The sequence below is a fragment of the Mus pahari genome, chromosome 6 (assembly GCF_900095145.1).
Source record: "Mus pahari chromosome 6, PAHARI_EIJ_v1.1, whole genome shotgun sequence".
Classification (NCBI taxonomy): Eukaryota; Metazoa; Chordata; class Mammalia; order Rodentia; family Muridae; genus Mus; species Mus pahari.
This window is the reverse complement of record NC_034595.1, coordinates 100,848,697-100,871,495: the sequence shown is the minus strand read 5'-3', so window position 1 is coordinate 100,871,495 and position 22,799 is coordinate 100,848,697. Positions and strand designations below refer to the sequence as shown.

General features: G+C 52.5%; 1 protein-coding gene across 3 annotated transcripts in view; it reads left to right on the top strand.

The window, feature by feature from the left end:
• Spsb1 (splA/ryanodine receptor domain and SOCS box containing 1) overlaps positions 1 to 22,799 on the top strand; it is a 59,028-nt gene that overhangs the window by 30,720 nt on the left and 5,509 nt on the right. Inside the window, exons 1-2 of one of the 3 annotated variants that reach the window (XM_029540254.1) lie at positions 2,670 to 2,745; positions 17,350 to 18,191. In XM_029540254.1, coding sequence (XP_029396114.1) covers positions 17,498 to 18,191 — 694 coding nt within the window. In that variant the 5' untranslated portion in view covers positions 2,670 to 2,745; positions 17,350 to 17,497. Of the gene's footprint in view, positions 1 to 2,669; positions 2,746 to 3,057; positions 3,144 to 17,349; positions 18,192 to 22,799 lie in introns of those variants that run through there. The other 2 variants (XM_029540255.1, XM_021200214.1) reach the window with 2 other exon arrangements.

Below are 22,799 nucleotides of genomic sequence, written 5' to 3'. Positions count from 1 at the left end.
GGGATCTAGGAACCGAACTTAGGTCGTTAGGGTTTGCATCAAGTGCCTTGACCTGCTAAGCCATCTTGCCTGCCCCGTCTTGTTTAATGACATAAGTTCTCTGACTGGCCTGGAGCTCTCCCAGTGATCTAGGTAGCCAGCTAGGAAGCCCTGGGACATCAAATCAAGTCTTTCTGCTTGAAGGTGAGAACTTTGCCAACTAAGCATCTACCTAGCCCCGTCTTAAGCTCTTTCCCCAAAGCATAAGAGAAGGAAAATGGGAAGAGAGGAAGAGGAGAGAGGGAGGGGAGAGGCGGAAGATGATGTACCAGCTGTTTCTGATGCCCTTTCAAGCACATGTGTAAGTACCAGCTCCCATATCCATGCCTGACTTAGATGGCTTACGTGGCTGACTCTGGCAGAGTCTTTACTTTAACACGCCAAAATGACACAAGTCGCCATGTTTATGGGCCTGCCGCCCTTCCCTGCCTCTTGCAATAGGTGGTGAAACTCTCTAACCACTTGGTAGGGAGAGGGCATCGGCTCTGTTTATAGCGCTTTCTGGTTCCCATGCGGAACCCCTGGGGGCGAGTGCGACAGTGGAGGGGTGGCTCTCTGACATGTGGTGTCTTCCCTGGCTCTCATCAGGCTGCTGCCCAGTGTCCAGTCCTGCTCCCTGTGGTGTCACAGCCCCAGTGTCCTTGCCATCGGGCCCCAGACAGTGTTTCCTATTCTCACCCTAAATGTCCTTGTGTTCTAAGCCACTGTCTCAATTGACTCAGGCAAAATGAAGGGAGAGTGGGTTTCTCATAGCTTCTGGCTAATTATCCTTGGAATGTACTGTTTAAAATTTCAGCTGGACAGTATCAAAATCTAAGACACTGACCCCCACACTAGTAAGTTCAGTGGCCTTCCCATCTGTGACTGGGGCAGGACGAGGGGGCAATGGGTCCTCAAGTCCCTCCAAGACAAGCAAGGACTAGGATTGAGTCCAAAGAGTAAGTTGGATTTCAGTTCGGTTGGCCTCTGCTTTTAAAGACAGGGACTATGACAGGGACAAGGCAGACCCTCAGCCTGGCTGGTAAGTGCAATGGTTAGCTTTTTTTTTTTTTTTTTTTTTTTTACCATGTGACCTTCCTGGATTGGGGACACAAAACACTATGGGGATGGGGGGATGGGAGGATGAGAAAATAGGACAGAGTTGAGAGTGGGGGTGAGTACAATGTCCCTGCTGTGCTCGGGGTGGGGTTCCAGTTGCACATGCATTGGGGCAGAGAGGGTCAGCGATGCCTGTCGACATCCATCTTGGAGCCACCCCGCTCTGTGCCTCACACTCATTCTGTCTCCTTCCTGTTCCCCATCTCTCTGTCTCTTCCCCCTGAAGCTGATGTAGGCTGACTACTGTGGTCAGAGAAAAACATGGCTCCAAGATGGCTAAGGAATCGCAGGTCCAAGCGAGCGAGGGTCTCCAGGTGCTATGGTGGCTCCTATATTAAGGGTTTGGACCTTGTCCAAGGTCAGGACCCCCATGCCCTCCCCACCCCAAGCAACGTGAGGTAGAGGGGGCTATCCCACCTCCCTAGTCAGACTGCAGAGAAGAGCAAGCAAGCAAGCTCATGTGGAAGTCCAGAAAGTAAGGAATCGGGTGGAGAAAGGACCACTTTCTTTCTCCCTGGATGTCACCCCACTGCCACCCCACTGCAGGGAGCAGCCCTGGAGACTTGGGGTGAGGGTCTGAGGAGGGATGAGATGTGCCCTCAGGTCTCTCCTGTTTCTGCTTAAGCATTCCTTCAGTGTCTACTTATGGTGTCACAGACCCTGACAGTAGGGTTATCCCTACATGGGGGGGATCTCTTCCCAGAAGATGGGGCTCAGGGGAAGGTTCTGGATGTGCTCTATAGATAGGAGGGGATTGGGACCAGCACCCGGACTGTGCTGGCTGTACCTGAAGCCCTACCCCAACACACCCCCAGGACAGTGCAGGGCTCTGCTGGAGTCCTGGCTGCTCTCCCGCCAGGTTTGGCTAGACTCGGTGGGAAATAGCTTTTCTTCTTTATTGGTGAGTCTGTTTGTCTGATGACGAGTTGCTTGGGAGAGGGAGGGAGATGGGGGTGGTGGGTCATGGCTGGCAGGATCTGTGAGAATTATGGTTTCTGGTGATCCCTTCTGAGGGGACATCGCGCCTGCACCTGCCAAGCTCACTGGTGGGAAAGTTTTGCAGACCTGGCTCAGTGCTCTGTGCTGTGTCCTGTGTTGGCCATGACTCTGCAGTTACTGGGGCTCCAGTGTGTTCCCTGTCTTTCTGAGTGGGGTTCAGCGGGGTCCCTAGGTCCTGGGAAATACGCAGAGGCATAGGAAGGGAATGAGTTACCTACTGGCCGCTCACTGGCTCGCAGCCTCCAATCTTGGAGGGCCCTTAAACTGCTGGGCCGATTACCCTGTAATTGTTCCCAGCAGCGAGGAGAGAGGCTTGCTAGGCTTTGGTGTTTGTTTTGCCTTCTGTGTTAGGCCAGTGGTAACCAAGGGCTGTTTCCCCTTGGTGACGGTGGAGGCGACTCCGGCCAGGACTGATCCAGGCAGCTCAGGCACGGCAGGCCTGGGGACCCAGTGTGGCGGCCACATTCAGGAAGATACCCAGGTCTCAGCTGCCCAGTGCTGCCTTCATTGTACTCAAATCCAACCCCCGGTGGTGAAGACCCACCAGCTTTCCTCCTGGCTTTTCTCCAAGGCACTTGCCTGGAACATTCCAGAACTCTGGATTTTGTGGTAGGTGTTGGGAGACTGTGAGGCCACTTGCTGGCTGGCCACATGTGGGCGGGTCTTGGACAGGCTCATGGACTTCAGCCAAGATGCCGGGTTGTGACTGACCGCCTGCCTAGGTTCCTGCAGGCCCAGGGTCCTGAGGTCATCCCAGGGAGAGATGGGAGGAGGGGATGGCTGTGTGAGGCAGCCGCAGACAGCCACGGACACCAACCAGAGAAGGCTCTATGGAACGGGGCAGCCAGAACAGACCTGGAGAAAAGGGCTACAGCTGAGTGCAATTCGTTCAAGGGCAAGAGAATGTTTTATAACAGGCAGGGTACTGAGAGGTCTCAGGGTTCTGCCTGTGTAACTGGAATCTGGGATATTTGGAGAAAAGCTTGACAGGATGGCTGAAGCCTGAGGTGGGCAGAGGGAAGGCTGATGGATGACTGGAGGAGTAGCCTGGGATGCTGTCCCCATGACTTGTCCTCCCAGAACCCTATGACCCCTGCCTTCTGGCAGGTCTAGGAACCACAGCCTGTTTTATGTGCCCCACCCTGCCCACCTCTATGGGTCTGACAAAAGAGTCTCTCAACATCGTCTGCCACCTCTGTCACATGGTTGTGCTCTAGGGTCAGCTTCCTGGAGGGCGATGAAGCCGTCCATCTAGAGCAGGGGTGCTCAACCTTCCTAACCCTCGGACCCTTTAATACAGTTCCTCCTGTTGTGGTGACCCCCCAACCGTAAAGTTCTTTTCATTGCTACTTCGTAACTGTAATTTTGCTACTGTTAAGAATCCCAATATTGCCGGACAGTGGTGGCGCAAGCCTTTAATCCCAGCACTCAGGAGGCAGAGGCAGGTGGATTTCTGAGTTCGAGGGCAGCCTGGTCTACAAAGTGAGTTCCAGGACAGCCAGGGCTATACAGAGAAACCCTGTCTCAAAAAACCAAAAAAAAAAAAAAAAAAGAATCCCAATATCTGTGTTTTCTGTTTGTCTTAGGCAACTCCCCCCTGTGAAAGGGTTATTCAACCCCTCCAGTTGAGAACCACTACCCAGTGTCTTTCTAATGTACTTCCTGTAAGCCCCTGACTCCCAAAGAGCCCACCTGACAGCCCTAAGCTACCTGCGCATGCACAACCTGAGGCCTGTTGCAGGTCCCATCAGTGAGTAGGTAGGGTGGGACCTGAGGCTCTGCATTTTCATCAAGCTCCTAGCATGCATATGGTGTTTGCTGGGCGTCACAAGGTGTAGGACAAGTCAGGTGTCCGGTCTCCTCCTTTTATAAAGTGACAGTGTGCCTGTGATGGGACCATAAAGGAATCACACTGCATCACATGCAGGATTTCCATGCAGTCTGGTTTTCCGCTTGGGGGCCTGGAGAGGGAGCTGTCAATCAGGAGAGATGGGATGCAGAGAGGGGGGCTGAGTTCCCCATGCAACTTTCACACGGGTCTCTGCCACCAGCCCAGCTGCCTATACCATTAGGCCTCAGTGATTCATTGTAGCTGTGTTAGGAAAACGCAGGTCCCAGCGACTTGTTTTGTTGGCAGGTCTTGTCTGCTCAGCAGAAAAGAGAGGCTTTTGATATGGGAACGGAAACTCAGACGGCAGTAGAGCTGGGCTGTGCCTTCGGTAGGAGCTGGGATTGTGGTCCAGCTCCAGCTGTGGAAATCTGAGTCTAGCAGGAAGGCTTGCAGCGGGCTCCTGAGGAGGGGTCTCCCACAACTGGTCTGGTGGCAGCTGCACAGCTGTGATGTGCCAAGCCCTCCTGCATCCCCCTTCAGGAGGCAGGGAAGTGTCTGCAAAGGTGACATGCATGCTGCTGTTCTTATGTTGTGGGAAATCCAGCCTGCTGAAGACATACCTTTCTGAAACATTGTCTGGCTGTTTATAGAGCTCTCTGCCAGCAAGGCTGGAGTGTAAAATATATGTTTGAGTCTTGTGTGTGTACCTGGGGTGGGAGGAGCTGGGCTAACTGAAGTGGCCAGCCAGTCCTGGGGTTGCTTATGTCCCCAGGCTGAGTCGACCGTTGACAAGCAGCCCCTTCCTTCTCTCCACTGGTTGCCATTCTGGGTCATTCCGTTAAATGGCTATGCGGCCAGTTCCCCCTGTTCCCTTCTACACTCTTTCAAGAAGTGAGAACTGGAAAAAGACAGTCGCCCAGATCCAAACTTCGTCCCTAAGAAATTCTCCTGATGCTCAGGCTCTGGCTGCCTGGCATCAGGGGGCAGCGGAAGGGAAGGGCCCCTCCTCTCCCAGACCCTGGGTGAAGTCCCCAGGGGCTCTGTGGCTGTCACTGAGTTCAGGATGGTCCAAGGTAGCCACAGGGCTAAGTCACAACATCCCCAGGCTGTTCTTCTTTGCCAAGACGACTGAGTTTGGGATAAGGGGATGTTGAATTCCTGTCTTAGGAGACACACCCCTCTGCTCTTCTCTTCCCTCCCCGCACTAAGTTGGAAATGTATCTCCAGTATTGTCTGTTCATGTTTTTAGTGTTTGTTTATTGGTTGGTTGATGTGCATATGTGTAAGCATGTGCATGTCTGTTGTGTGCCAAGACCTTTCCTGGGGAGGAGATGCAGTGCACATGCCTACTCATCCCACACCGGGAACCCATTACAGACCAAAGTACCGATGCTACCAGAGTCCAACTTGATAAACCAGTAAGTTTTATTGGAGTCACTTACAGGAATAGGGGTGAGGGGTTTCTTACAGGAGCAGAAATGACTCAGACATCTGCATCACCAAAGCCTACCCTAGCATGGGTGACAGCTCACAAAGCTGGGAACCCGAGCTTACTGCACAGCCTGCGGGTAGCAGAGCAGGTTGGAGAAAGTCCTTTCCAGGTGCTGCAGTTGGTCTAAACCTCTTCCAGGCAGCTGATCTGGACTCAGTGTCTTTGCATTTCAGCTTTCTGAAATGCAGGGACTCGGAGTTTTTATTGCTTACTCTGGCAGGGAGGGGGCCTAGTGATTCTGGTCAGTTTCAGGGACTTCCTGAAGGCATTTTGAGTTGTTTACCTTCCTGTTTAAGGAGCTTCCCCACAGGGTGGAATGCTTGACTCTCTGGAGGAAACTACTATACACAATGCCATGGAGCATATGTGGAGATCATGTCTCCCCTACTGTGTAGGTCACAGGACTCAAACTCAGGTCCTTGGGCTTGGTGGCAAATCCCTTTCATCTCTCTGGCCATGGCTGTTCATTTAATGCTGAGCTTCCAGAAGGATCGACATTTTATCCTCTAGGCAACCAGTGAGGTTGGACCAACGGTGGATAAGGGACCCAGAGCTCAGAGAGCTGAGGAAATAAGGTCACCCAGCTTGTAGAGCAGAAGTCGATGACTGACAGCCCAACTCCAGATTGCACATGCCCTCTGCACTTGGTTAAACCAGTCTCCCGCAATTGATGGTGTTTCACACAAGCCCAACCCTGCTGGAAACAGTCTGTGGGAAATGGTGGCACCTGTCTGAGGTGCTTGGGCTGTGCTCAAGCTGCAAGTGGTAACATTCTAAGAACATATCACTTTGTCCATTGGAACCAGTTTGCATGTGGGGACAGGCCGGGTCGACTGAGCAGCAGTGTTGGGCCTCCAGGGTGTGAGCAGGAGCCCTGCAGTGTGGTACTGCTGGTGGTCAGGCCAAGCAAGGATCAGCCGTGGGGAGCAAGCAGGGGCTGAGCAGCCAGGATGGTGTCCTGAGATCAGAAAGTGGGGTCCTTGCCAATGCCGGGCAAGCCTCGGGCAGTGGACCTGCTGTGAGAAAGAGGAGCGTGTGAGCATGCCTTCTGCCTGCTGGGCTGGGCCTGCCTGCCCGCTGCCCTGGCAATGCTTCTCCCATGCCAGCATCCTTATGGGACTGCAGTTTGGGATGTGCTGGTCCACCACTCCCCAGACTTCTGTTTGGGCACAGGCAGGAGATACAGGCACACACTCCAGGTTTCTCCCGAGAAACTTGATCCACAGGTGCCTGCTCAAAGATGCAAAGCTGCCAAGTCAGACTCAGCACTTTGTTCTTTTGCAGAGAAAAAAAAATAGTGTGTGGGTGCAGGGACAGAGGTTTACAGCAACCAGACTCTCGAAGGCTCGTAACTCCCACATCTGAAAACTCTTCGCTGTGGCAGGTGTGAAGCACTGGTTGCAAGCCGGTGCTCAGTCAGTTAGGTCCTTGTAGGTTCTGGGTGTCCTTCAACCTTGCATCTCTGCCCCCCCCCTTTCATCATGGCCATGCAAAGGTGCAGGCTTCCATCCAATTGGGTTTCCTTAACTTCAGATAGCACAGGACTTACCTTGTTTACAACCATGGTGGGGTGCACGTGCACATGTGGAAGACGCATGCGTAACAACGTGGGTCAGTCCACCTTGGTCTTAGCTATCAGGAGCGATCTACTTTGCTTCTTGAGACAAGACTCTTGCTGGAGCCTAGGGTGAACTCATCAGGCTAGACTGACTGGCCCGAGAATCCCCAGGGTTCTCCCCTGCCCCCACCTCTGCAGAGCTGAGATGACAAGGACGTGCCACCATGCGTGGCTTTGCACACAGGTTTGGGGGGTTGGATGATGGTCATACTTGTGTGGCAAGCAGTTTAGAACCTGAGCTATCTCCCTAGTCCATGTTAACCTGTATGTTTAAGAATTACATTTAGTGTGTGTGCACATACATGCATATGTACATGTGTGTGCATGTGTGTGTGCTACGGTATACACAAGTGGAGGTCAAAGGACAGCTTGGAAACAGTTCTCTCATTTGGGCGAGTCCTGTGATGGAACTTGGGTTGTCAGGCTTGGTGACAAATCCCATCTACCAGCTTGCCAAAACAATGTTAATCTATTTTAGAAAGGACAATTTGGTGGCACATGGTATACACATACACAGACACACACACACACACACACACACACACACACACACACACACATACCACTTAGTTCCCAAACATTTGGGTCCCTCATCAAGAGGTCCAGTCTCCTGGCAGTCTCTCCCCATGACCTTTTACTGACACCTTGAAATCTGCTTTGGTCTGTGTCTTAGGCAGGGTTTCTATTCCTGTACAAACATCATGACCAAGAAGCAAGTTGGGGAGGAAAGGGTTTATTTGGCTTACATTTCCATACTGCTGTTGATCACCAAAGGATACAGGACTGGAACTCAGCAGGTCAGAAAGCAGGAGCTGATGCAGAGGCCATAGAGGGATGTTCTTTACTGGCTTGCTTCCCCTGACTTGCTCAGCCTGCTCTCTTATAGAACCCAAGACTACCAGCCCAGAGATGGCACCACTCACAAGGGGCCTTTCCCCCTTGATCACTAATTGAGAAAATGCCTTACAGCTGGATCTCATGTAGGCATTTCCCCAACTAAAGCTCCTTTCTCTGTGATAACTCCAGCTGTGTCAAGTTGACACAAAACTAGCCAGTACAGTCTGTATGGGTTCTCCTGTTCTAGCCACTCCATAAGGTGGAATCCTAGACTGTGTGACCGTTTGTGTCTGGCTTCTCTCGGGTAGCAGAAGGTTTTCCAGCTCCACCCATGTTGTAGCACATACCAGGACACTGCTCCGTTCACCCCTCTTGCTAACACAGAGTGCCTTTACATTCCTGGTTCTATTCTATTTATTTGCCAGAGAATGACAGCTTCCGTGTTGTTTTGGCTTGTTGAGATAAGGTTAGCCAACTTGCTATATAGCCCAGGCTAGCCTCCAACTCAGAATCCTCCTGCCTCCACCTCTGCGTTCTGGAATTCCAGGCGTGAGCCAGCACCGTGCCAACAGCATTTTGGACAGGTGAGAGATGATGTACCTCTACGCTGGCCAAGGGGTCATTTCTCCCTCCTACTTCTCCCTGCGTGTGACAAACTAGTACATGGGAATTTGTTCCCCAGAGCCTACATACAGCTTGTCGGAAGCACAGGATTAACTCACTTGCCACCTTTGGACTTGCTGGGGCCTCCCCTTTAGAGTTTTAGGACTTTCCAGGCTAATGGGGTTGGAACAAGGAGGCCAGGGACAGATAAGAGGAAGTTCCTGGAGGCTACAGGAATCTGAGAAATCAAAGTCTCTGTTTTCCCCGCTGCCTGTCGGACCTGGGGACTTGCCCTCTCCCAGGCCTCCTGTGAGTACTGTGAAATCCCACCAGGGACCAGTACTGAGGCTGCTCCCCAGTTCCCCTAGGACTCCTGTCCCAGTTCCCTGGCAGCCGTCCTTTACAAGTCTGTTGGACAAACTAGGCAGGCAGAAACCCTTCAGCACCTCTGCCTGTACTGTGAGGTGCAAAGACCAGGAGGCCTCGAGGCAGGTTAGTGGGGTCTCCAATATCTTCTATTAAAGGTGACTGAGGTGGGGGTTCTGAGAGTCAAAGTTTTGACGGTGAGAGTGTTAAAGAGGACATCGCAATCCCTTATGTGACCGTCCTTACAAAGAACCCAGGTTAGCATCTGAAAGTGATGCAGGGGCTAAGCTGTGGCTAGGAAGAAGAACCCGAGTGCTGGGGGTGCTGTGACCTTTGGCCGTGGATGGCCATCATTGGATCTGTGGTCTAGAATAGTCCAGAAGGAAGGCGACTAACTGTACATATAAATCTTGGTGCTTTTCCCTCGCTGTGGAGGGGAAAAAAACCAAGTACGCTTTCTCTGTTTCCGTATTGTGACTTCTTACTTGTGACATTTGAAATAGTTTATATCAAGGTAGAACAAGAGTTTTCTGGAAGGTCACAGAGGGGTTAGGGAGATGGTTCAGCGGATAGAGCTGCATGTAGGCTGCAGTTCAGATCTCTGGCACCCATGCAAATGCTGGGCTGATGTAGTAGCTTACCTGTAATTCCAGTATATGGGAAGTGAAGACAGGGTACCCCTTCTGCACACTGACTAAACGAGTCTCTGCACACACACACACACACACACACACACACACCCAAGACTGTACAATTCCCAGGGGCTGCCCCTGCTGCCGCACCTCACTTTGAGAACCACTCTCGAAAACATGATTTCAGGGAGCAACACAATAGTACAGCCTCTTCCCCTTGTGGATATTTTGGGGGTGGCTCCTGCTCCTGCTTTATATCCAAGGGGTTCACGTGACTGACTGAATCCAGGAGCCATTAAGAGGGTGTTGTGCGAGGGGCCTTCCGGTCCCTCTGCTTTTCACACGCCCTGTGCAGGGACATCTGTGTACGGTTTATGTCTTCTCTCAGAAACAGCTGGGTTACTGGAGTTATCTCTGTGAACCATGGACCGGTGACTCCCCATGGACCGGTGACAGCCCCTGCGCTTGCTGTTCACGTTCCCTGTTTTTAGGGCTCCTTTAGTACTGAGAGAGACGGGAGGGGGCAGAGCGATTTTGCATGGGCGATGCTTCTCCTGTGTGCTAGGTGGGAGCTAGAGCTGGAGCTGCAGCCTGTGCCCTAAAGTAACAAGCGCCGTACCTCTTCCTCCTCGCACACTGCCAGGTGGCTCAAGACTATTCACCTGGATCTGCAGAGTGATACGAGAGTACCCCAACCCAGGCCCCTCATCCTCTGCCAGCACCCCCCTACCCATTCTCCCCACCCGATCCTGCTCCTTCTATCTGGAAGACACAAAGTGAACTGAGGTCCACTTGTAGAAGTAATCTCTGTGAGAGGATGTCGGGGTGATGCCTGCTCCTGTACTAGACCTTGGGACCCCAATTCTGAGGTTTGGTTGGACATTGGGCTGTAAGCTACCTCACACCTGTGTTTGCTTCCTCTCAGGTCAGGCAGCCCTGGAGCCAGCCTGGTGGGGAACCAGGCAAGAGGGACACTGGGATGGTTTTCCTGGGGAGTCTTCTCCGGGCAAGAGTGACCACTTGGGGGCTGCAGGCACCTACCTTCAGCAACCCATCTTCTGCTTCCCTCTGGAGCTGATAAGGGTATAGGGTACGGGGCAACCAGGGCCTTTCTCTACGGATTCCTTCGGTAGATCTCCCTGCCTGTCCGATGCTGCTCTCAGCTCCTGCTGTGCCAGTGCTAGCAGCCCAGTTTGTGACTGACTAGGCCATGGGAACCAGTGGCCCAGAGTCTAGACTCTTCCAACTGTCACTAAGGTACACATGCCACGTTGTGGCTGCCCCTTCTGCGGCAGAGCTTCTCTGAGTGAGTCGCAGACCGTAGCCCTCCGGCTCTAACTAGACTACACACTAACTGTTATTTTAATTTCTGGTCTCTGTATGAATGTCTCGCTGATTTCCCAGGGGTGCGAAGCAACTGCTTCAAGCCCTTTCTGAAAGTGCAGTGAGTCATCTGGGCCCTTCTGTAGGTGTCTGCGGCAGGTGCATTTTGCTCTTTTTGAAGCCAGAGGCTAGAGCTCTGGACTATGTGGGATTTTCTTTCCAAAATCGCCTCTCAGAACTTCCCAGAACAGCTTGATACTCTCTGATGGTTCTAGGGTCAGAGACTTCATTTTATCCCCCTGCCTGAGACGGCCTCTCAAGTGGCTGGGGTGGGAGATTACAGCCCACGGCAGGAGTCCCACGGAAGATGACACCTTCATTCTGTAGGCCAGCCTGTGTTGGTGTGCCCTGAGTGCTCTCCCCGCCTAAACCTCCCTGCCGTCTGTGTTCCTCAGGCTGGAGGAAGCAGTGAACCCTAATGAACAGGGTAAGCCAGGACAGGCGGTCAGACAGTGGCCCAGCCAGCCTGCAGAGGCTGCACTGTAATATAATAACAGGCTGTTCTGCCTCAGGCATATTGCTCTTGCAAAACCCTGGGCTGCAACCACTGAGGTATGAGGTAGGGAGGCCGCGGGAGGGAGGGAGCCTATTTGATCTTCAGGTGAAAGGAGGTTTTATAAATAGGTCACCTTGTTCCACATCCTGAATTTCATTCTTTCTCCATCTCGGGTCAAAACAATGGTTTTACTGTTCTGGAGTTGGGGTACTGAGGGCAAGCCTGGCTTCAGGAGGTGGGGGTGTGTCTATCTCCTCCCTGGTGGCCCTCCTCTGTCCACTCCCATGCACGGCCCCCCACTCACCTTGGCAGTGCCTTCCACAGTAAAAGGCTAGTTCTCAGAAGAGGTGGGGCTCTTGGGCCAAGCCGTCTGAAAGCACTTTGGGGAAAGCGAGGTCTGAGGGGCTGTGTCATTTACTGAAGGGACACGGTAGGGTCCAGGTCGATGCTGGAAAGTTCAGAAGTCCTACCTGAGCCAAGAGCTGGAAGTTGACCCCTTAGATGTCTCTCTCTAAGGTCCCCATTCTTCCTCTTCATCCTCTCTAAAGTTAGTCTGTTGAGGCCAGAGCTGCCCTGGGTTTTATGGGTTCAGCATTATGAGGCCCTGGACAGGGGCGGAGCCTGAGTCGAGCCCACCTGGCTGGGTTGTAGTCTCAAACAGTGTGTCTGTGGCAAGTGGCACTAGATGGCTGCTCCATTTCCAGTGGCCAGAGTAATCTGGTGATCTAGAGAGTGTAATGTCGCTCTGGATGGTTTCTTTGGGAAGGCCTTGCAGCTAGACCGGCATTCTTACCTTTGATTCCACTCTTCTGCCAGTCACGGGCCTCAGAGAATCAAAAATGAATGTGCCTTGTCTTTCCTAGCACAGTGTTCCAGGGTGGCCACTGTAAAATGTTTGGCGTTCATTCTTCTTGGTCTTTCTCTGTGCCTGCTCCTTCGGAGATGGGCGCTCATGCCGCACTTTCCTGTGATCCGCTTTAACAGCCTCACCATATAATTTCGAAGTCTGTCCCAAGATGCCCCATCCCCAGGGCTTACGCTGCATGCAGTTCTTCATCTGCATGCTCCTGATGTAGGCCTGGTGGGGCCGTGAGTCTCTCAGATAAGACTCCTGGAAGAGTATTTGGCACCTGGTTGGAGGTGTGTCATTCCTTCGCCCCAGCCCCCGGCAGAGAAGGTTGTCCTGGCTGGGGTCCTGTTCTCCACACTTGCTGATGGTTCCCTGCCACGCTTTGCCTCTCTGTCCTCCATGATGCCCTGGAAAGCTATAACGGACCCTTGATTGAGAGTATAGAAGGCTGCCCAGGGGAAGCCAAGGCTTCGGGAAGTTCCTATCTTGTTAGAGTCAAGCTGTGCGAGTTTGAAAGTCTGTTACAGATGCCAGCCACCTTTGGAGGGTTCCTGGTGCCCCTGGCCATCTAATCTAAGCTTTTGCTTCTAACCTGGAACTGAGCTGTGACCCCCAACTCTGTGTGTGGCAGGAGTGGGGGAAGGGTGGGAGTTCTTCCTTAAAGGCAGGCGGAAGAAATTTAAACCACAGGGTTTAGTGTGGTCTAGCAGATGCAGACACCCCCTCCGTACTTCCTGAGCTTCTGATTTGATTCACTCTAACGTAAAGAAATATAGCGTGAGGTGTGCCTGTGCATGTGTGTATGTGTGCGTGCCAGTGTGTGTGTGTGTGTGTGTGTGTGTGTGTGCCTGTGCATGTGCGTATGCATGTGTTCATGCATGTGTGTGAGTGTGCATGTGCAGTTCGAGAGCATGTGTGTGCATGCATGTGTGCTTCCATGTGTGTGTGTGTGTGTCTGTCTGTCTGTCTGTCTGTCTGAACTGGCCTGTCAGACATCAGCCCTCAGGGCCAGAGCCTTGGCTCTTGCATGCTGTGCTTGTGACTCGGCTTCCCGTCTGTGTTTTTCTTACCCACCCCACCCTCCAGTCAGAGATAGGAAGGTCCCACCATGTACTTGGGGCTGGGTCTCTTCCATTCCCAGGCCGTGACTGCTGTGTGCCAAGTGGAGCTTGGGTTGAGCTGGGATCTGAGGAGCAGGAAGGTAAGAACTGAGAAAAGACTAGGATCTGCCTGGGACATCCCTCACAGCCTTGGGGACTGTCCCAAGCCTGGTCTCTTGTCATGTGCTTAGGTTCAGCCACACATCCCTAACAGGAGAGCAGGACACCCAGTGACCTCGGTGAAGCTGCTCCCATGGCAATTTCTGAGTAATTATCCAGGTAACACTCATGTCACAGAGCCCCTCTTACCAACTGCTCTTGACTCTAGAACAAGAATTCAGACTCCAAACAAGGGATAGTTCTCTTTTGTGACTCACCAAGTTCTAGTCTATTGTGCAAAGGACATCCTTTCTCTCCTAAGCAGCGTCCCCCCACCCCCACTCCCTACCCCCGCTGTCCCTGGTTGATCTTTAATCTGATTTTACCTGGAGAAAAACATTGCTGAGAGAAGGACTGGATGTATTCCCTGCTGCCCAATAAGAGTAACAGACCTGCAGTTAGAACCCATGCACACACGCATGCATATATCCATACATACATATGCATACACAGCATACACAAGCACACATGCACACTCATGCGCATATAAATACATGTACACACACACACAAATGTGCACACACACACACACACACACAAACACACACGTGCATAATCTCTTAGCTGGGACACTTGCCTGCTGCACTGGAGCCATGATGGAGTAATGACATTGTATGTCTCCTCCTCAGCCCTCTCTTAGGAGTGTTGCAGATCTTTGGGGATCACCAACATTGTAGCTGTGTGACAGCTGGCAAGGGCAGCCCTGGAGACTAAGCACAGTGGGATGTGTTCAGTTCAGGGTGGCCAGAGGCTACTAGGACAAGCAGAGTACTCCGACTAGATCAAGGATGCCCAGCAGGTGCTGTGTGGAGGGTCGTACTGGTGAATGCCAGAGTTCACTTGCTGAGCATGAGCAAGGGACTCAAGTAGGAGCCCCCAACTTCTAGGCTTCTGTCCTGCTCCTCCACTTCAGTGACCCCTGATGTCATTCCACTCAGTGGTACTCCTGTGCTCATGGGCGCGGGCGCCTATCTGTGTAGGCATCTGTGGGTGCCGTGGCTGATGGGACGTGGTGATGGCAGACCAGCCCCGTGGGCTCCCTGCTGTCTAGTTTCAGCCTACAAGGCAGCAGACACGTGACCGCTCCCTTCCCACCCTTCGTGGCTTGGTGGCTCCTGGGTAGGGATGACGGCTGAGTCCTCCCACCTCTCTGAGGCTTGCCATCTGCTGCCCCAGGGAAACTCAGGCCCTAGCTCTTGTGTGGCACATTTGAACTGAACCAAGCTTGAGTCTCTGCTTTGCTTTCAGAACAGCATGGGATGGAGCTGGAGGTGAGCCAGAGCCAGCATCTGTACTGAGTCCCCCACTTCCTGCTAACAATACCCACTGTTACTCCTTACTGGCTCAAGGAAGCCTGCCCTGTCCAGTGTTAGCCACACTGTGAATACCCGCCCATGTTCCTGTCACTCAGCACACACCCACCCCACCCTGAGCTTCATGTCCAGGTATTTTGGAAGAGCAGGTCAGCAGTTTTTCACAGTTTTGGAAGAGGGATCAGTCAGCAAACCACAGCTGTGGGCTAAATCCAGCTCTCTGTTTTCTTAAAGTATTATTGGACATAGCCACACCCACTTATTTACATACTGTCTGAAAAGTCTAAAATATTTACTATCTGGCCATTCACAAAGCAATCACCGACCTCTGGTTTTGTGGAGTCCTTCAGCTTGGTCTTCCGTGGGATGGCATTCCAGTGCTTGGGTCACAGCCAGAGGCGGTGTTCATGTGTTGAGCGAGGTGTGGTAACCAGGAAGGCTGGCTCATGGTGATCTTTGTTCAGTGAACAAGCACATTCTAGAACATCAAAGTAAAGTGCCAGTTGTGCCGAGCCCTCTCTAGGACACTGTCTCCATTGGGTTTTGGATGAGCATGTGACACACGGACGACACCCATGTTATACATGAACAGAGGGAAACTTGGACAAACCAAAAGTGAACCGTAGTTGGTGTACAAGGCACGGTGTCCTGAGCAAGTTTGGGAGCCTCGGAGACAGGCCTGGAGACATGCTTTGTGGACTCCGGCCTGGGGAGAGGTGAGAATGGGAGGGCACATCTGCATGGGCGTGTTTTAAAAAGTAATATATTTTCAAATTATGTGTTTGGGCGGGGCCTGAGTACAGGTCCCCACAGACGTCAGAGGCCCCCACCTTTGTGGAGCTGGAACTACAGTTGTGAACCACTGGTGTTGGGCCTGGGAATCAAACTTGGGTCCTCTGCAAGAGCAATATTTACCTTTAACCTCTGAGGCATCTTTCTAGCCGCCTGTACAGAGACAATTTAAAGTGGGTGGGAGGAGGGAAGGGGGATGGCATGGGAATCCTTGCTTAGGCTAGGTGGTGGCTAGCTATGGACAATAGAACAGTGTCATCTTCAGCCAGCAACCTGGACACACAGGAAAGATGAGTCAAGAGGGGCTCTAGGTTTGCCATAGCAACTGACCACTCAGAAGGTGACTCAGACGATGGGATGGTGGGACACGTCTAACGGAGTGCTTGGACCGTGTCCCCTGGCCTGCCCTTATGAGAGAATCATTCCACAATACAGTGGACGCTTCAACTTGTGCCAGCCGGCCCTCTCTCCAGCTCCTTCTTCCCACACCTTCCATTCAGTTCATAGCCATTCTGGGCCGGAGGCTCTCGCCTTCCTGCAGGCTAGAGAGAAGCAGCTCAGCTCAGCACGGCGAGGGGTTGGTGAGCTTGCTGGGCTGTGCACAGGCCGTCGGTCATGTCTTAGAACTAGAAGAGGCTGTAGGACTGACCTGGGCAGGTAGCAGATTCTCTACCCTGAGGTAACGTCTTTGGTTGTTCTTGCTGAGGCTATACTAGGCGATCCCTTTTGATACCCACCGCGTGCAACCCAAGGCCCAGAAGAGAAGATTTTTAAACGGGCTGGTGGTGTAGCGTACACCACAGCACACACACATGCTACACATATGTTAAAAAAGCATCATAGGTGTGAGGCAGGCCCTTTATCTTTCCAGCCCTCCGGGTTTGGGTGGCACAGCTCACGAGAGAGACCCAGGAGTGCAAACTCTTTGCTGTTTTACCCGATCCAAGGCTGGGCAGCATCGGGTGGGGAAAGCATGGTCAGCTCTCCTCTTCAGCCTCCTCTTCCTCATCTCCACGCCCACTGGAGGTCCAGTGGACAGATGCGGTGAGGCCTCCTCTCTGCTCCCGTTTCGTCTCCTAGCCATCCAAATCCAGGATCCAGCCCAGGGGACCTTGTGGAAAAGCCTTGTTGATGGCTCAGGTCCAGGCAGGGTAAAGACCTGACAAGGTGCAGAGGCCTCTGGGCTGTGGAGCCTGGATGAGTGTGTATGCATTTCCTACACTGAACTGAGATCTACATCAACGTTCCCTCCCTTGGGCCACTTGATGTGGGCATGACTATGAGGGATGACGATGCTAGAGAAGAAAGGGGAAGGCTGGGTGTGGTGTCTTCGTCTGCCTATGCTGTCATTTGCATCCTACCCAGGGAAGAGGGGAGGAAGAAGGTGTCAGTGAGCTGAGGTTCACTCCGGGGGTCTATGCTGCCTGCTGCCTTGGACTTCTGACTATGAAAAGCCAACTAGAAGCCCAGCCAGCATCCCCCGTGTCTCAGACTGACCCGGGATGTTGAGGGCAGCTCCAAGTTCCTAAGCCCACCTCCACCTCTCCACACAGACCATGGGGTGGATGGCCTCTTTGCTTTTGTGACAATATAGCCACAGGGACAGGGGCACTTCATTCTGAACCAGGGTTCCAAGCCGCTGAGACATATTGGGGTGAGTGCTTCTGGGTTTCTCTTTAATCTTGCCCCTCCTGTTGCACCCCAGCTCACCCACTCTCCTGTTTTTCTTTCCACCCATTAGGCAATACAGAGTGCTTCACAACCTTTGGAGATCGCCTAGCAACCTCCCTTAGGGGTTCTGTTCGGCCCTGACCAGAGATCTGGAGTCAATGCCCCAAGATTGATGAGTTTGCCTTGGGAGTCAGTGAAAAGGTGAAATAAAGGCCAACATGGGTCAGAAGGTCACGGGAGGGATCAAGACTGTGGACATGCGGGACCCCACATACCGACCTCTGAAGCAGGAACTCCAGGGACTGGATTATTGCAAGCCCACCCGGCTGGACCTGCTGCTCGACATGCCCCCCGTGTCCTACGACGTCCAGCTGCTCCACTCCTGGAACAATAACGACCGTTCGCTCAATGTCTTCGTGAAGGAAGATGACAAGTTGATCTTTCACCGGCATCCGGTGGCCCAGAGCACAGACGCCATCAGGGGCAAAGTCGGGTACACACGTGGACTGCACGTATGGCAGATCACATGGGCCATGAGGCAACGAGGCACGCATGCCGTGGTGGGGGTGGCCACAGCAGATGCCCCTTTGCACTCTGTTGGGTACACAACCCTTGTAGGAAATAACCATGAATCCTGGGGCTGGGACCTGGGGCGTAACCGTCTCTACCACGACGGCAAGAACCAGCCAAGTAAAACATACCCAGCCTTTCTGGAGCCAGACGAGACATTCATTGTCCCCGACTCCTTTCTCGTGGCCCTGGACATGGATGATGGGACCTTAAGTTTCATCGTGGATGGACAGTACATGGGAGTGGCTTTCCGGGGACTCAAGGGTAAAAAGCTGTATCCTGTAGTGAGTGCCGTCTGGGGCCACTGTGAGATCCGCATGCGCTACTTGAACGGACTGGATCGTAAGTGTTCCCTGCTTTGTCTAAAACAGTGTTGTCCCCATGTCCTTGTGGTTCTGGTTAGCTAATATAGTTATTGGATTTAAAATATCTTTAGATAACCCAGTGTTTGTAGATCCTCACAGTTCATATTTCACCTCTACCTGGTTAAGTGAGAAAGTCTGTCTAGAGCTTGCAGGAGTACCCGGCAATGTTTCATGAACAAATAAAAGATGAATGGATGGATGGGTGGATGATGGATAGATGGATGATGGATGGAGTGATGATGGATTATGGATAGATGGATAATGGGTAATAGATGGATGATGAATGGATGGAGAGCTCAGATGACTGGATGGATAGATGATGATGGATGGAGTAGTGAATGAATGAATGAATGAATGAATGATTCTCTGGATAACATGCTTCCAGCCTTGAGCTGTAGATGACTGTATTCTAGCACTGTAGGTAGCATCAACAAGTTGATGCCCTGGGGATGCTCTGTTCTCTTAGATAAGTGAAAGCCAGGGACCTCTCCTGATCTTGACCCAGATTCTGCAACTCTCTCTCTCTCTCTCTCAGAGCTAGACACTCCATTGCACCACCATCTTGAGAAGGACTTGCTTAGTCTTGGAGTAGAGACGCTGCTGAATCAGCAAGGATGTCTGCCTGTCCCTTTGGAAAGGGGTGTGACCTCTCTGTGTGTTGAAATGGCTTGTGTGCAGCAACACCGTGCTGGTGGCAGGTCCAGGTCCGAGACATCCCGGCATGAGTGGGGTTGGGAGGCCATGTTAGTAGGGGTCTTCATGCTCCAGACGCATCCACCCCATGCCAGGCCCCCTCTCACTTCCCACAAGGGCATCTCCTGTGGTCTTTACCACGTCTCCATATCGGATGAGCCGGGAAATGCCAACTACCCATGGCTGCTTTTAGGGGCAGGTTTGGCCTGGCTCCAAACCCCAGCCTTGATCTGTGTTTCCTGATAGGTGTGACTCTCACTGACGTCAGGAGCACAGGCTGGACCATCCTACTCTCTAACCCTTCAGGATCCCCTCGTCTGCCTCAGTCCTCGCTCAGGTTCTTCTTTGAAAGACTCTGGGACGTTCAGAGTCATCAGGCACAGGAGCTAACTCCTAAATCTTCTCAGAAGCCCCTCCCTTATCTTTTCCATATCCAGTGACTGGGAACCACTTATTGGGTGGAGGCATCTATAGTGCAGAGTCCCTGCCTGCTCCATCTTTTTCTGTGTAGCCCAGCCAAAGGGTATGGCAGATGTGGCCAAGTGTGCACCTCAAAGGGAACCTCCTAGGGGAAGTCATCTCAGACCTGGACTAGGGAACTAGCAGAGCAAGTTCTGTGGGTCTGTCTCCCTCCATTACAAAAACAAATAGCATAAGCCCACAGCCGACTTTGCTGGCCCAGCCAGAGACTACTGGGCACAGGTGTCCGGGCCTTAGGTTCAAAGGGACCCCTGGCTCTGGGCTTGCCCCCAGTCCTCCCTACAGAGGAGTGCTCAGTGCCCCCAGGGAGGTTTATGCTTCCTCATGGCAGAGTAGCAGATGGAGGATCGATGTCTCCTAGGTACCAGATCTGAGCTCCCCAAGAATTGTCCAACCTTGCATTTGGCTTGCTAATACTTCCATGAGCCCAGAGAGTTTGTGTGGCTTCCACGTATCCCCGCTCCTGTACAGAATGCAGACTCTCAGCAGCTAAGAGGGGCCTGGGTGTGTTTGCCCTGGCGCGTCATGTGTAAGTCACGTGGCTTTTCCATCAGTGCCCTTTCAGAGGCCTAGACATGCCCTGGGAGCAGACGGTACTTAACGGAGCTCTGCGTCAGGTGGAGGGCTGCCTACCCACCAGACTAGTTACTTTTCTCGTTGCTGAGACAAAGCTGACAGATGCCCCTGAAGGGAGGGAGGGAGGAAGGGAGGGAGGGAAGGAAGGAAGGAAGGAAGGAAGGAAGGAAGGAAGGAAGGAAGGAAGGAAGGAAGGAAGGAAGGAAGGAAGGAAGGAAGGAAGGAAGGAAGGAAGGAAGGAAGGAAGGAAGGAAGGAAGGAAGGAAGGAAGGAAGGAAGGGAGGTTGGTTTATTCAGGCTCACGTTTTGAGGGATGCAGTCCATCGTGGTGGGGGAGGTATGAGGCAGCTGGTCATATTACATCCGTAGTTGGGAAGATGAGTGCTTGCTTTTCCATTTTTAATTCAAAGGGGAACCAGGACATTCTAAAGAGGTTGGGTGGGACCATGAGAATGGGAATAAGTTGTTAGAAACTGACTGGCAGTCTGTCATGGCAGCTAGGGTTCAGATAAACTCAGAATGTCACATCAAGATACTTCTTGGTCAGCAACACACACTCGGGGCTCGCGCTCTCTCCAGCTTAACTGAGTGCCAGGCAATGCCGGGACCCATGGCTGGTCCTTTTCCATGGTCCTGGATATATACTGTTGACTTTGGAGGGCAAAGATGAGATGCGTCCCTTTCCCGGCAAGCTGAGCAGGACATCTGTTGTCATGAGCCCTGCTGCAGAGGGAGAGTGAAGAGAGGGGGCGTGCGTTAGTGCCATCGCCTGCCTCCACGGACACCACAGCATTGTCAAGGAGCCACTCCTGCCTTACAGGGATCCTTTGGCTGATGGTAGGCAAGGGCAGCTGCCATGCCAGGCACGAGATGACTGGGCCTGAGGCAAGGCAAGAGCTAGAGAGGTGGTAGAGGCAGCCAGATTCCAGACTGCACACCTCAGTAGATTGTGTGTGAGAAACAAAAAAGGCTATCGAGTTTCTGACCCCGGGTGTTCGGCCTGAGCAGATTGAAGGGTATGGCTGCAATCAGAAAACTGGGAAAGCTGGAGAGGGACCATGTAGAGGTTGAAATCAGTCCAGGTGGACCTACAAGTCACCCAAGAGCCGGGGAGTTCATCCATGTACAGACAGCATTGAAAGTGGCAACTCCTGGCTGGGAGTATGGCTTAAGGGTAGCAGGCTTGCCTAGCATTGCAGAAGGTCCCGGGATCCATCCCCAGCCCACCAAAACAACCAGAAACACACCGTGACTCTGGATGAGCACACCCAGAGGGATGTGGAGAGCCAGATTTGAGAGCTGAGGTTGGACCCTGTTGGAAGCAGGAGGCCCAGGAGAAGCAGGCCATGTGTCCAGAGGGTCCCAGGAGATGGTCTAGAGTGCCAAGGGCAGAGAGAGTTTCAAGAAAGACAAAGTAATGACAGGTCAAGACAGCTAGCTGCCTTGGCAACCAGACGGTTGTTAGTGACCTTGCCAGGAGTCATCTGGGTGGATGGGGTTAAGGCCTGAGGCCTGATGGAGGAAGCAGGATGCTATCTGTCACAGTTCAGGAGGCCAGATGTCTGAGACCGAGCTGTCAACAGGGTTGGAGCTCCCAGAGGCTCTGGGGGAGAATCAGTTCCCTAAGGCCAGTAGGCCTGGCGTCTGCTGTTGCTCTGTTTGTAGCCATGTTACCCGCTTCCTGCCTCCCTCAGCTCCTGGCCAGTTCTCCGTGTATCTGTCCTCTCTTCCCTCGTTCTCTGGCTGCCTCGCCACAATGGTTCCTTCTCAGTGCCCCCCAGGTCAAGCAGTGCTCTGGGGAGCCTGGCTACCCTGCCCCTGCCAGGATGCCCCTCGGGGAGTGTCACACCACGAAGGAGAAGTGACACCCTCTCTCGGAAACACTGGCCTCGTGAGGACAGCCGCTTCTCAGGGTTTGGAGGACAGAGACCAAGAGCTTCCGTGTCACTCGGAGAGATATCAGCTGCCCTTCCCTGGGGACAAGGACAAGGCTTTGAGGTTTCATGTCTCTTCCTGGGAGAACCACTTAGCACAGAGAATAAGCTCAATGGTTAGTTCCACTCAGAACATTCTAGAATGTCCCCATGAGTATTTCTCCTGCCAGCTGCTTGCTTGTAGGAGTAAGTGCCATGTCAGCCGCAGGTGCCATGGGAATAAGCAGCATGACCATTACTGAACTAGAGCCCCCTCCTGATAGAACTTTTTCCTGGATCGTTTGTCTGACATGGATGAGGACAAAGCATTTGCCTCTTTATTTTTTTAACTTGTCGTTTTTGCATGTGCATAGGAATGTTTTTGCATGTGTGCATGTGCACCTGAATGTCTTTGCATGTGTGCGGGTACCTGTGTGTGGCTGCGTGTGCATGTGGAAGTCCAAGGTTTATGTCAGGATTCGTCCTCAATAACTTTTCCACCTTATTCACTGAGGCAGGTTTCTCAGTCAAACTCAGAGCTCACTGATGTGGCTAGTCTTGCTAGCCAGCTTGTTTAGGGAACCCGTCCCTATCTTCCAAGGCTGGACTTACAGGCAGATTGCCATGCCTAGTTGGCATTCACAGGGTCCTGGGGGTGCAAATCTGGTCCTCACATTTAATATAAATATAAGTACACTGTAGCTGTCTTCAGACACACACCTGAAGAGTGTGCATCAGATCCCATTACAGATGGTTGTGAGCCACCAGTGTGGTTGGGAAATGAACTCAGGACCTCTGGGAGAGCAGTCAGTGCTCTTAACCTCTTTTTTTGTTTGTTTTTTTGTTTGTTTATTTGTTTGTTTTGTTTTCGAGACAGGGTTTCTCCGTGTAGCCCTGGCGCCCTGGCTGTCCTGGAACTCACT